This window comes from Opisthocomus hoazin, chromosome 1, assembly GCF_030867145.1.
Source record: "Opisthocomus hoazin isolate bOpiHoa1 chromosome 1, bOpiHoa1.hap1, whole genome shotgun sequence".
Taxonomy (NCBI): Eukaryota; Metazoa; Chordata; class Aves; order Opisthocomiformes; family Opisthocomidae; genus Opisthocomus; species Opisthocomus hoazin.
The window spans coordinates 37,277,566-37,290,404 of record NC_134414.1 but is presented as its reverse complement, the minus strand read 5'-3'; the positions used below and the strand labels follow the sequence as shown (position 1 = coordinate 37,290,404).

The following is a 12,839-nucleotide window of genomic DNA, read 5'->3' as shown; positions in this document are numbered from 1 at the left end:
GGGTACATTCTAACTCTTCATGCAGGTAGTTGATGAAGAAGTTAAACAAGGCTGGGCCCAGTACTGACCCCTGCGGGACACCACTAGTTACCAGCCTCCAACTAGACTCAGCGTCGCTGATGACAACCCTCTGAGTTCTGCCATTCAGCCAGTTCTCAATCCACCCCACCGACCACTCATCCAGCCCATACTTCCTGAGCTTCCCTAGGAGGATATTATGGGAGACTGTGTCGAAAGCCTTGCTGAAGTCGAGGTAGACAACATCCATGGCTCTCCCTTCGTCTACCGAGCCAGTCATGTCATCGTAGAAAGCTATCAGATTGGTCAGGCATGATTTCCCCTTGGTGAATCCATGCTGACTACTCCTGATAACCTTCTTTTCTTCCACTTGCTTGTTGATGACCTCCAGGATAAGCTGATCACCTTTCCTGGGATGGAGGTGAGGCTGACCAGCCTGTAATTCCCTGGGTCCTCCTTCTTGCCGTTTTTGAAGATTGGCGTGACATTGGCCTTTCTCCAGTCCTCGGGCACCTCTCCTGTCCTCCAGTACCTCTCATTATATTATTTGTGGGGCAGTCAAGATAACTGAATATCTGAACTATACATCATGATCAAGGTATTCAACTGTGCAGGTTTTCATTACAACAGCTAGCCCTGATCTTTCACTAGTTCTTAGCAAAGAGTCAGCCTACCATTGGGATCTTATAAGATCCTTAGCATCATATACAGAGGAACTTCTACCGTAAAGTCTTTGAGCAGGGACAGAGCGCAGCACACTAAGTAACGAGGCAGTATAATTTAATACAAGAAGTGTGCAGGTTTCACTTTAGTGAGGAATTCGTTGCTGGTCTACACAGTGTTCTTGAAACTTGATATATGTGTGCAGAATGACACCGTTAAAATGACAGGCACATGATTTGCTAAAAAGATTGAATAGAGAAAGCAATTATTAATAGCTCAATTTTGAGTTGGGAGGAGTTGTTGCATGTGTCCAGGGAGACTCATTCTGGGTCCAATATTATTCATTATTCTCCGTAATGGCTTGGAGAATTGTGTGGAGTGTATGTTAATCAAGTTGGAAGACAATAAAAATCTACACAGGATTGGTAACACTTTGAAATACAGGATTAAAATTAATTATGAGCTTGATTAAATAAGCGGGCCAAAAAAGTCACCAATGACACAGTCACTCCAAAGAAGTAAAATTTGTTCATGCACATCAAGTAATATTTGACACTGATATTTGAACTAGGTGTGCTAAATTAATATCACCGTCAAAGAAATTATGTGAAGGAAAAAATTCGATCAACATTACATTATCCCAAACCTTTTTTTAGAACATTAATTTAAAAAAAACCACACATATATATATGCCCCCCTTTTAAGATGCATATTGGGCACTTCTAAGCTTATCACACTTCACTATTTCAAATACATTGTTCCTGAATCTTTTAATTACTCCAGACAAAGTATAGGTCCAAGATAACTTCAAAATTATAGTTCAAGTTTTCCCACTGGTTTAGTGTTTTGGTAGTCAGCCAAGTTTATCTGTATAACAACTCATTGGTTATGCACTTCAGATTCCTTACACAGAGCACAGAGGCTGTGCCTATAGACTGTAACTCATCCAAGTTCAACAGAGACATCAAGAAAGACATTTTGCTAACTCCATTGCTGTGTTATAAGCAAGTGATTGAGTCACAAAGCTATAGAAATGCTGCCACACAAAAGACATGTACAACTCCAGCTGATATTAATAAAAACCAGTACAGATAAACTATGTATTTTATCTGCTTGGATACTGGTCCAGTCAAAGATGAACTATAGTATGTAATTTGGTGTAACTTACTAAGAAATCACTCAAAAACTGGAATGAGGAAGGCACACATAGGCTGAAAAGCAAAGGCTAAAAGAGGGACCTGTATGCCTGAAAAAATTCTGTGTTCCTTCAGGCATCCATCCACTTCTGTATAGATATGAAGACACCACACTAAAATGCTGAAATCCAAGTGAGTCCTGGGGACATGAGCCCACTTGTCTTCGCAGTTCAATGTTCACACCATATGAAAGGCTGCAGAGCTAGGTCTTCCCTACCAAAGAATAAGCTCCTCACTGTTTGGAGCGTTGGATGCTTCAAGAAGGAGGGGTTTCAAGACGTCTCTCTTCCCTTCCCATAGTCCTTCATCTTGCTTGTCTGCCCAGGACTGCAAAAGACAGTCTGAAAGCCACTCTCCTGAAGTTGTCCAGGAATGCTGGGCAGAAGTTGGCTCCTCCAAGCTATAAATCTGCCCACATATGCTAAGATTTCTTTCTGGGCTTCAGAGACACAAAATGACCTGAGGAACCAAATGGGAAAGGAACATACGTTCAGTATCACCTTCCTTTTTCATGCAACTGAAAACCAGGAAGAGACACTAGAGGCAAAACAGAGCTGTCATATATTCTGTTTGCACCAATTTCTGTAAGGGGAGGGTCTTGCACATTTCCAGGGCTCCGAGGAAACATGGCGGTAAATCTTGCCCTCCCTTTACTCAAACTGTTGGTGTCCAAGGCTGTACATAAGAGAGGGTTGCTCAGATTAGATACTTCCAAGTTTCTGCTGACTAAGGACTATTGCTTGTAAGAACAATTTCTGTCCACTTGGCTGCCTGCTCTCTGTCTTCACTCAATGACAAACCTCCCTAATGGAGAAATGCTTCTTTCTCAGGGTTATGACAAACCTCCCTAATGGAGAAATGCTTCTTTCTCAGGGTTAATATTCCTCACTGCAAGTTTTCATATCAGTAGAAAAGCTTGGTTTAGACAGGAAGAGACTAATCATATGTGAAAAAGCCTTTTTTGAGGCAATTAGAATAATGAAACTTAAGCAATACTTTCTCTGTTTCCTAATGACATTGATACTTACCAGGCTTATTCAAACTGGGACAAAGTCCCCAAGCAGTCTATGGAATCACTTTTAGGATGCAGTGAGAAATAAGCTTCTTCTCTGACTAGATTTTCAATGCAGTAAAGCACCCACTGACATGAACTAGTTGAAATTTCATAAAAGCTTGCTACCAGCTGATGGGTACAGAGCACATTTAAGATTCTGATCTGACCTTAGAATATAAATCTGACTCTCATTTATCAGAGAGAGCTCTGTAAGTAATAAAGGCAGTCCCCTACTATGTAGGATACTCTGCCAGTGTATAAGAGACAACGCAGGCAATCTCCTTCACCCAGAAACTCTCCTTGCTACTCACTGAGTTATGTCTAGGCAATTAAGCTCAATTAGAATATACTAATATTACACTATTGACAGCACCTGGAAAGCTGACAGAAATATTGCACATGCCATGGTTTTGCTTACCCATACTGTAGATTCTGGGCCACGATTAGCAATCTGACAGGAATCACTCTTTGGCAAGCCCAAGTCCAATCTGTTCAATAATTCATTGGTTTTGCTATGAAGAAATCCAATCCAAATAGAATTGTTAGTGCTTCCGTAAAAATAAATACAGATTTTTATTCCTCCCTTGGAGTCTAGCCTAGACATTTTATCATGTGACTGCTGAAAAACATCACAGGTGGAACAAAAGGTTATGGAGACAGACAGAATGAAATGGTACAGAGGATATAGAACCTATATTGTAGATACGACATTTGCTAGGAGTAATTTAGAAGATAGCAATTACCGTTATATGCATATTTGGGGTCTACAGTGGCTATGCTTTCTTTCCTCATTGTAAAGCTCCTAAAACACAGACTCGCATACCATCAGACTTCATCAGGATGCAACTGCTTCACTGTATTGTTGCAAATCCTTCTACCAGATCCATAAATCTCAGATAAGTAATTTAAAAGATTATTGTAAGGAATTTTCCTTCACAGTTTATACAATGAACCCTTACAACAGATTACTTAATCAAGCAGCAAGACTTCAAAGCTTTTTATAGCATTGAAAAAGAAAATGCTTGTCTTTATTTGAAGCAGAATTGCACAATATTGTCATTTCTTGTTCTGGCAAGGGCAATTTTATTTTTCTGACCGCATCCCTTATAAACCAGATTTTCAAAGTAGCATCACTTTGCTCACAGTTTCAACCAAGTACAGTTAAACAAAGTCACAAGCAACAACATAAACAGATGTTAAGAATAGGAGCTCCAGCGCAGTGATCAGAAATCACTTTCCTAACCTGCAGTCCCAGGAATATCTGTTCAGGTCTTTGTTCACTCAGAGGAATAGAGTTAGAGGAAAGAGGCAATTTTATTTCTGCATACAGCTTTGGAAAGCATGAAAGTACTGAAGTGAGAGCAGAAAGGGTGCTTCAAGATGCATTCAACATGCAGATCTACTCTGCTAACACGGCTACCCTCTAGCTCTGTGGAGAAGATGCCACTACCAAAGACAGCTACTCAACCGTGGAGAAAAAGCCCTAGCTGCCAAAGAGTGGTGATTACTAACTGCTGAAACAGACACCCAAGTGTGCTTTTATCTTTCACACCATGAACCAAAATCATGAGTAGATGCGTTTTTCGACCTGCTGGTCAGTGGGCATATTGAGGAGAAATGGGGGAAAAGAACAAGAACTCACAAGTTCTTCGGTGCTACTCTACAGAATACAAAACTATGTTACCACTTCAGGTGCAGAGTACTTGATCAAGCCATAGCAAACTGTTGTGGTTTAACCCAGCAACTAGGACCACGCAGCCACTCACTCACCAGGGTATGGAATATTTCCGTTGGCCAGCTTGGGCTAGCTGCCTGCCTATGCTCCCTCCCAACTCTTGCACACCTGCTCTTTAGCCAAACACGGGAAACGGAAAAAGTCCTTGATTTCTTAGCAACAACTAAAAACATCAGTGTATTATCAACATTATTCCTACACTAAATCCAAACCACAGCAGTTACTGGGAATAAAATTAACTCTATCCCAGCTGAAACCAGGACATAAGCTATGCTTTTCGAGTGTGAGCATTCCCAGTTCACTCCTGTTCCTCCATTACCTGGGCAGTTAACATGGACCTCAGTCAATGCACAATACAGAAAGAATCAAGTGAAATATAAGATTCCCTGATCTACAGAGCACCTTTATATCAAGGTTAAATGAATTAATAGCCTCTTCTTACTCAAGCATTAAGCACACAAAATTTTCCTTGAAAGATGAGTGGTTGAATGGTGAAATTGCATATAATAATTTTGTGAACTTGAAGTTTTAAATTGCAGATTATGTGTTTCTTTACCTACACTAAAATTGCTAAGATAATAGTTTATTTCTACACCAGAAAAACTAAGAACTCCTACAGAAAGTCTGGAATATATTTGAGAAGGTTGTAGCTCTGTAAAGAAATATCTGGCAACTTGGGGGGTATAGATGAATGTCTTAATTTCTTATGGATGGCAAAAGAGTGACATGGGGTATGTGGAAGTTCTCATTCTTTGCATAAAAATGGGGTGGAGGGTTAAGACACTCCCTTCCCCATATCAGCACATTGATACATGAAAAGCTAACTCAGTTTCAGTATTAGAAAAGATTATTACAAGAGTGGAAGCAAATAAAATTTCTCAGCAAGACTGTGCACTGTCATTTAATACAGAAAACACTCTACTATGCCAAATTAAGTGATACGTTAATGAAGCATCCCTATCACAAGAAAGGGACTCAAGTTTCCGAACCTGACTAAAGACAAACTCAGTCAAGTCAGTCATATATGCTAATTCATTGTGCATCCTCTCTATAGAAACGCAGCGATGCATCTGGAGTTGCCAGACTGTCAAAATATTGTCTGAACGGTATTTTTCATTAATATTAAACCTAAAGGCATAACAATGCAGAGGATAGCATAAGCCATGCTGCAGGAAAAGGGGGAAGTCGGAGAGATGAGAGTTCAATTAATGTTCCAGAGAGAAAAATATTATCTCCAGAAGGAAATCAGCATATCAAAGTGTCCATAGGTGTTCCACATTCAGACAGTTGGAGAAACATCTCACTCACTTGCTAAAACTTCCAGGGCTAATCAAAGATGCTAATAAAATATGCTCCTCTAATTAATATTTAGGAAAGCAGGGCATGAGCTGAAGGGAGTAATTTGAATACAGCAGCATCCTGATAGCCTTCAAAAATAACTAGGCAAAAGGAGATCCAAAATTTGGGCAAACCAAGAAGATGGCACCCTCCTAACAGGCTGCTAACCTGAGCTCTGACTACCCCTAAGCATCAGGGTGAATGGAAGACAGCCATTCAGAAGCACTGGTTAAACTGGTTTTTTCCAAGGGTATTTTGTCTTTCTTGGTAGCCCTGTTTCCCATTGCACCATTGGGAACAACCCTTTTGCTCTCCTAATTAAAATAGGCTACTCCCATACTGGTATGTTTAATGGCACCAGGCAATACTCTTAGCATGGGAACTCAGCCATGTATATTCTGGTAACAGTTTTTCCGTCTGAACATGAGGAAGAACTTCTTCCCTCTGAGGGTGACGGAGCACTGGAACAGGCTGCCCAGGGAGGTGGTGGAGTCTCCTTCTCTGGAGATATTCAAGACCCGCCTGGACGAGGTCCTGTGCAGCCTGCTGTAGGTGACCCTGCTTCGGCGGGAGGGTTGGACTAGATGACCCACAGAGGTCCCTTCCAACCCCTACCATTCTGTGATTCTGTGATTCTGTGAACAGTTCCTGGAATAGTTTTGACCTGTTTCAAAAAGCACTTTCCCAAATAACTCCCGGTCCGGGAATGAATATCAACCACAAGTAACTCCCATTTTGGACGCAATTGCCCCATTTTAGGAGGCAAAAAAGTTTGCTAGCAATGGAAGGAGGCAGTCTCAGGCCTGCTGGCCTCAAAAGTGACAGTGATTGATAGTGTTTAATTTATTAGTACAGTTGCAGCTGTGGTGGAGTGAAGCACAATACTGGATACGAGGGCTGAAAAACTCTTAACAGCTGCCATGGGAAAATACTGACTCTGCTGCCAGGATCATTGAGTAATGTGCTAGGAGGGGACAGTGCATGACTGTAGAAATCAGCCCATGTTGCAGAAGCTTTCTGTGGGTCCTCAGATAGTTTTACATTTCACAAGTATTCATCAGGCAGAGTCCTTTCTTAAAAGCTGTTACGTAAAAGCATATACTTGAACCTCAACAAGTACATTTAAAATGCAGAAACATGAACCTGCTAAGTATTCCACTGAGAATGGTGTAATTTAGGGATTTAGAGTTGGCATCCTGCACTCACAAGCTACTTGTAGATCAGGGAATCCACACGCATTTCTTATTGTCTGGCACTAAATGCATGTGCTGCCCTTGTTCCCACCGGGGTGAGACATGCGGTTGGACAGAAAAGCTGAAGTGAGACTAGGTTCCTCTGGCCTAGGTAGGAGTTCCCATGCTCTAATAGAGTCACCAGCCTTCACAGTCAAGAAGCAGAAAGCTCCATAGTTGACTCCTGCGTGCAACTGCGGAAGGTCTGAAGATCCTCAACTGAGCTCTAAAATCCTGTGCAGAATGAGGGCTTTAACCTCCTGTGTCACTCGGTCTTAACTCCTGTCTAGTTGGCTAACTCCTGTCACATCTACAAGGCAAACACAAGAGCCAATCCCAAAAAGGATTCATCCTTAGGGACATGAATAAGGATACAGACTCAGCCCCCAGCATCTTTTTCCACCCAAGAGTCGCACAGCACTGCTTACTAAGTTTTTCATTAGAGACTGTATTGCTCTCAGTACAAAGACGTAAAGAAAAGAATTTTTCCATCTACACATAAAGTTCTTGGCTTTAAGTTTGTTTTACAGACTAACATTAAAAATGCATCAATTAAAAAGGCTTCTTGTAATCTTCATTACTGCTTCCCAATGAAACCAGTGGCAGCTAATTCTTTTACTTTAATTGATGGATATTGAAATGCCAGGATACAGAAAAATATACTGGCTTTTTTGCCAGTGCTTTTTTTTTTTAAAAAAAAAAGCATTATACTTTTGCATATATCATAAATCTTTTTATTTCTCTTGACAAGTTTTAAAAGATAATGGCCTCTCTTATTACTACTGAAAACAAGACAGCTCCTGAATTCCTTTTTTTCTCAAGCTACAGGATCTCCAGCATTACAATTCTGCCTAATGAACGTCCACAAGTATGCCAAGAGTCACTCAAAAGCAGTAATAAAAAATAAAAATACAGAATCCTAAGCCAGGTAAATCGTTATAGCTGTTTCAGAGAGGAGACAACGTGATTAGTCACCAGGTCACTAACAAAAGTAGCATCCGGTGCTGAATGACGTGGACACATCAGCTTCCAACTTCATTGCCAGTAAGCAATGCTAAAGTGATATTTCACCATTTTCTTCCAATTCAGCTGAAAAACTAAGAACCATGTATAATGCATACATAATGTTTGTTTCACCCATCTGCCCAGAAGTTTCACAATGTTTTTTAAACAATAGCAGGACGACTCCTCTCAAAACCAAAACCAAAACTCAAAACTGAATTCCATCCAAGACACATCTTTTTGCAGCACCAGCAAGCAATCTGCACTTCTCTGCACTTCAAAGTATTTAACTGGCTAAGCATAACAACGTCCTCAGCTTCTGCAGAAATTAAGATCAGTTGCTTAACGCTACCAAAGCCTACCCACAAGAAAAGCTGCCCTTCATTTCAGCATGGTCCATGGATCCTTCCTCAGCGAGGGCTCTGCCTTGCGCATTGCCATATGCATCATGGTTAGGCATTTGCTATGACCACAAGCCAGGCTGGCCAGTACAAGGGCCATTGCTGCTCCTCTGTCACATGGTCCTACAAAACCAAATGTTAAAATAGAAGAAATTCCAGAAGTTGACACAAAGGTAGATGAGATTGCTGTCCATTTATACAGGTTTCCCATGGATTCTGTGTTGGGAGATGGATAAAGAGACTCCAAATGGAGGTGTAGTGGGGATTTGCACAAATGAGAACTATTTTCTAAAGTGTGAATGGCACTGGGGGCTGAAAATAAAATTTGTGAAAATAATCTCACCACAGGCACGAATTTCAGAATTAAAGCCATTAAGAATGTTGCAAGTAGTCTGAGTGGAGAATCCAATGGCTTTTGCTGATACACAATTCCACATGCCTCCTCTCGCATCCACTCCTCTTTGCAGAGATTTGTCACAGCAAGAAGAAGTTTACAAAGTTGAAGTAAATTCAGAATGCTACAAGCAACTGTCACTTTTCCCACAGATGGGCCATGACAAGGGGCAAGGTAGTAAACCCACCTCCATCTGTCAACAACAAACATGCCCTCAGCTTTGCATGGATTTTGGTTCTCTTCCTCTAACTCGACTCTAATCCATAAGTGCAAGACACAGTCCGCTTTGGGGTAAGAAGAAAGAACAAACATCAGCCACTTGCAAAGTTGTCAGCATGAACTGATGTGTTTGGGGGTGGGGGGAGCACGTGGGTGGGGAGTTCATGTTTTGCTGGAAGCTCTAAGGAGAAAAATTACAATGGGAAATAATTAACCCATAAAATTCCAGTATGATGTCGATGGCTCTTCCCCAATGGCTTTCCTGAGAGGCAAGGCCACCCTCTGGGTATTTAGTTCACTTGCTTTCCAGCAGTAGCCACATACTGAGCTTAATGCAGTATTCACAGACTTCACTGGGAGTAATGCACAAGCATACTAAGGAGACAAATCTAATGAAAGTGATCAAGACTGTGCTATCTTTGGCTGCTAGGTATTCTTGTCTGCAAGTTCTTGAGCATGTGCTCCTGTTCTTGGGGATAAGAACAAAAAATGTGGCACTCATTCATCTTAGGTATAACGCTTCAAGAAAGTATAAAAATAGGGGTTTTTTTTTAAAAAAGGCAACTTTCTCAGCAGAATTATTTTCTTCACTTGCCACCCACACCCAAAACTAATCTTTCCTGTCAACCCACTTGCTTTTTTTGTTTTCCTGACTGGATGAAATAATACAGCTAGGCTATTCTTTCCTCCCACCAACTCATCCAATGTTCCTGGAAGTTATTTTAGACATCAAGTTTCATTTATAATCTGAAGTAATAAGCATAAATCCAGTTTTAAGGAAAATGCAGTTTTGTACAAGTCTATTGCATAGATCTCCCATTCTGTGTGCTCCATCTGCATGTGCAATCTGCTTCTATATTTTCAGCCAGCTTGCATGGGCAGATTAATGCGTACAATTAGAAAGCAACCTCACAGGCGTTCAATAAACTGCCTTCATTATTACACTCAAGAGAGTCCCTTTGGATGTCTGTAAAAGCCTAGTTTTCTGCCTGTTAGCTAAATAATTGACAACGCTTAAAATAATCAGGAGCAAATGAACAAAACGAAGACCATTGTGGTGAAAAGAAGCAAACAAAAGATTCTCAAGGCTGCAAACCCTTTTTGTGCAAGCCCTCTTTCATTCTCTCTAGCAAGCTATGTTAAAAGTCTGGTCAGGTTTACATTTGCACTTCTGTGGGGAAAATTTGTTACCAGCCTGCTGTTTGAACCACACATCATAGGGGACTGAAAACTGGCAAGGACACTAGTATTTATCCTGTAAAAATAGATAAATAAATAAAAATTCTGTTTTGATTCAGGTTTATTTTTTTGCATTTTATGAGTTTTTAGAAAACTGCTTTGGCAGGCTAGTGTATATCAGCTTGGTTTGGTGAACCTCCTGCATTGTGCTTGGAATGTGCACTTAGAGGCACTCTGGCAAATTCTGTTTCCAGCTCCAAATTCTGAGCAGAATATATTGAGTGCACACATGTACTCGAGTGCAGCAGTGCCAGGAATTTTTACAGGAGTACAACCTTCACATAAACAGACGCACGAATATGTAACAAATGGAAGGATGAAGTGATACAACATCCATCATGTACTATTAAAAAGAAAACCTATGTTCTAGACAGCTTTTCCCATTACATAAATAGGTAGGTGGCTATCAGAAAAGCCATGGACCACATCCAACACTACAGTTTCTGGGAAGTTGAATCCAAATTAAATAAAAGCACCTTACTAGAGAGCTGGGCTAAAACCATATGGTGAGACACGCTACAGTTCAGGCATGGATTCATACAGCCTGCACAGCAAGCCACAGAGAAAAGCAAGTCACGAGGTGACCATCCCTCATTAATGTTTAAATGACAATTTTTGTGTCCCAAGTAAACAGGGTTGTCCTGAAAAGTCCTGGGCCATCCATCTAACCTCTTCTTTGTTCCCATTTGGAAAGATGGACACCCAGTCCTTCCCTCGCAAGGACTGCAAGTTGCGAAGTATGGACTACACAAGCATTCAGTAACTTCTAATGCACTCTGACAGAAACAGTCTCTACCACAGGCCATCAATGTAAAACACATCCAAGACACCATTACTCAGAAGGAAGGATTCCATTTCATGTGTAAGTAGTTTCCAGTAGAAAAGTGCACACATCCTTATTTTCTAGATTTGGCATCTGCGGAGGCAGAACCACAGTGACGCTTTCACCAATAAATCCCTCAAGTGTTTCTCCTCTGTTAGTACAAACCGTAGTAATTCTACCATGCAGCAACTCCCCTGGCCCAAAGTCTGCTCCCATGTGCTCTTCAGGCTTTTTATACACAGCTACTTTAGGAGACACCTTGTGAGTTTATTCAATTTAGTCACCTAATAGAACTTGAGTGCACCTGGGTCAGAGGAGCTGCTGATCCCAAAAGAGAGAGGCTTGAAGACTTTTCCACAGCACTCTGCATGCGTGTCTAGACCTCATTGTCACAAGGCACAAACTCATACTCAAGCAACAGCGACAACAGATACTGCTGACTTTCAAGGGCCGGTTGTACACAAAGAAGCTAACAAGGCTTTCAAGAGATGGGAAATAACTGTGCTTTGCAGATGGCGGACAAGGTTGCAGGCAATTTTTTCTTTCGGCATTTACTTACTTCATGTTACTCCCTTTGAAGCAGGATTTCAGGAAGAAGTTCTTGGTTTTAATCATGACAGGAATTCAGTCAGAACAACGAACTTCTGGGCAGCATCATACTTTATTGTCAGAGTATGTTAATGACATGAGAATCTTAAGTGCCTTTCCTTATCAAATAGAAGCAGCACGTCATACAAGAGAGGTACTGATTGGGATGTACCCCATGGAGGATGATACAGCTAGAGTTGGTGATCAATTTTAAAAGATTTCCCAGCTAATGAGACTGCTGGTAGGCATTGATCTCCTCAGGAAAATTGTGATGTTGCAGCTACAGATGCTTATAGAGAACAGACTAACAAGGCAGCTTATCTTTTGAAATGGCTCCACAGGCCATGACTTTGCATAGGTCATTGCTTTATATGCAGCGCATGACCTTCCTCTCCCCCTCTCCCAGCAAGTAGTGAAGAAGATCAAAATACTCTAGTAGAGACAGAGAGGGAAGGTGCACAACCTCATATTTATTCTCTTTGCCTTTAGTCATAGGGTCTTAGATGATGGAAGTAATGAGTCACTCATTTCTGCAGAGTATGCAAAAGCACGTACATAAATACCAAGCACTTTTATGCAAACATGTCTCTAATAACAGCCAGTACTTCGATGGAGTTGCATTACAAGATCTGAGATGTGCACATCTCTTTCCATTACTCCTACATGTTGTGCTCCATAATGCCAATGCATCTTAGCAATGCAACCTCAGCAACAGCCAGTGGTAAAGACTCCTCTTCCTCTGCCCATCAGAGGATTGTTTCAGACCAGGGAAGGCACTAGTGTCCCTTTGTACTGCATGGAAGGTTTTTGCCTAATCAAAACTGCATTCACTTTTGACAGAATGAAGCTTGCTTTTAATGGAAAAAGCGCTGATCAGCAGAATTCATTTCACCCTAGACAAAAGAAGTTACAGACAGGGTAGCTGAGGAAAAGAAAG

General features: G+C 41.1%; 1 protein-coding gene across 5 annotated transcripts in view; it reads right to left on the bottom strand.

Annotated features, from left to right (window-relative positions):
- EPSTI1 (epithelial stromal interaction 1) overlaps positions 1-12,839 on the bottom strand; it is a 121,357-nt gene that overhangs the window by 81,632 nt on the left and 26,886 nt on the right. For all 5 annotated transcript variants that reach the window (XM_075422350.1, XM_075422341.1, XM_075422334.1 and 2 more), the window contains one exon: positions 3,350-3,443. In XM_075422350.1, the coding sequence (XP_075278465.1) occupies positions 3,350-3,443 (94 nt within the window). The remainder of the gene's footprint in view (positions 1-3,349; positions 3,444-12,839) is intronic.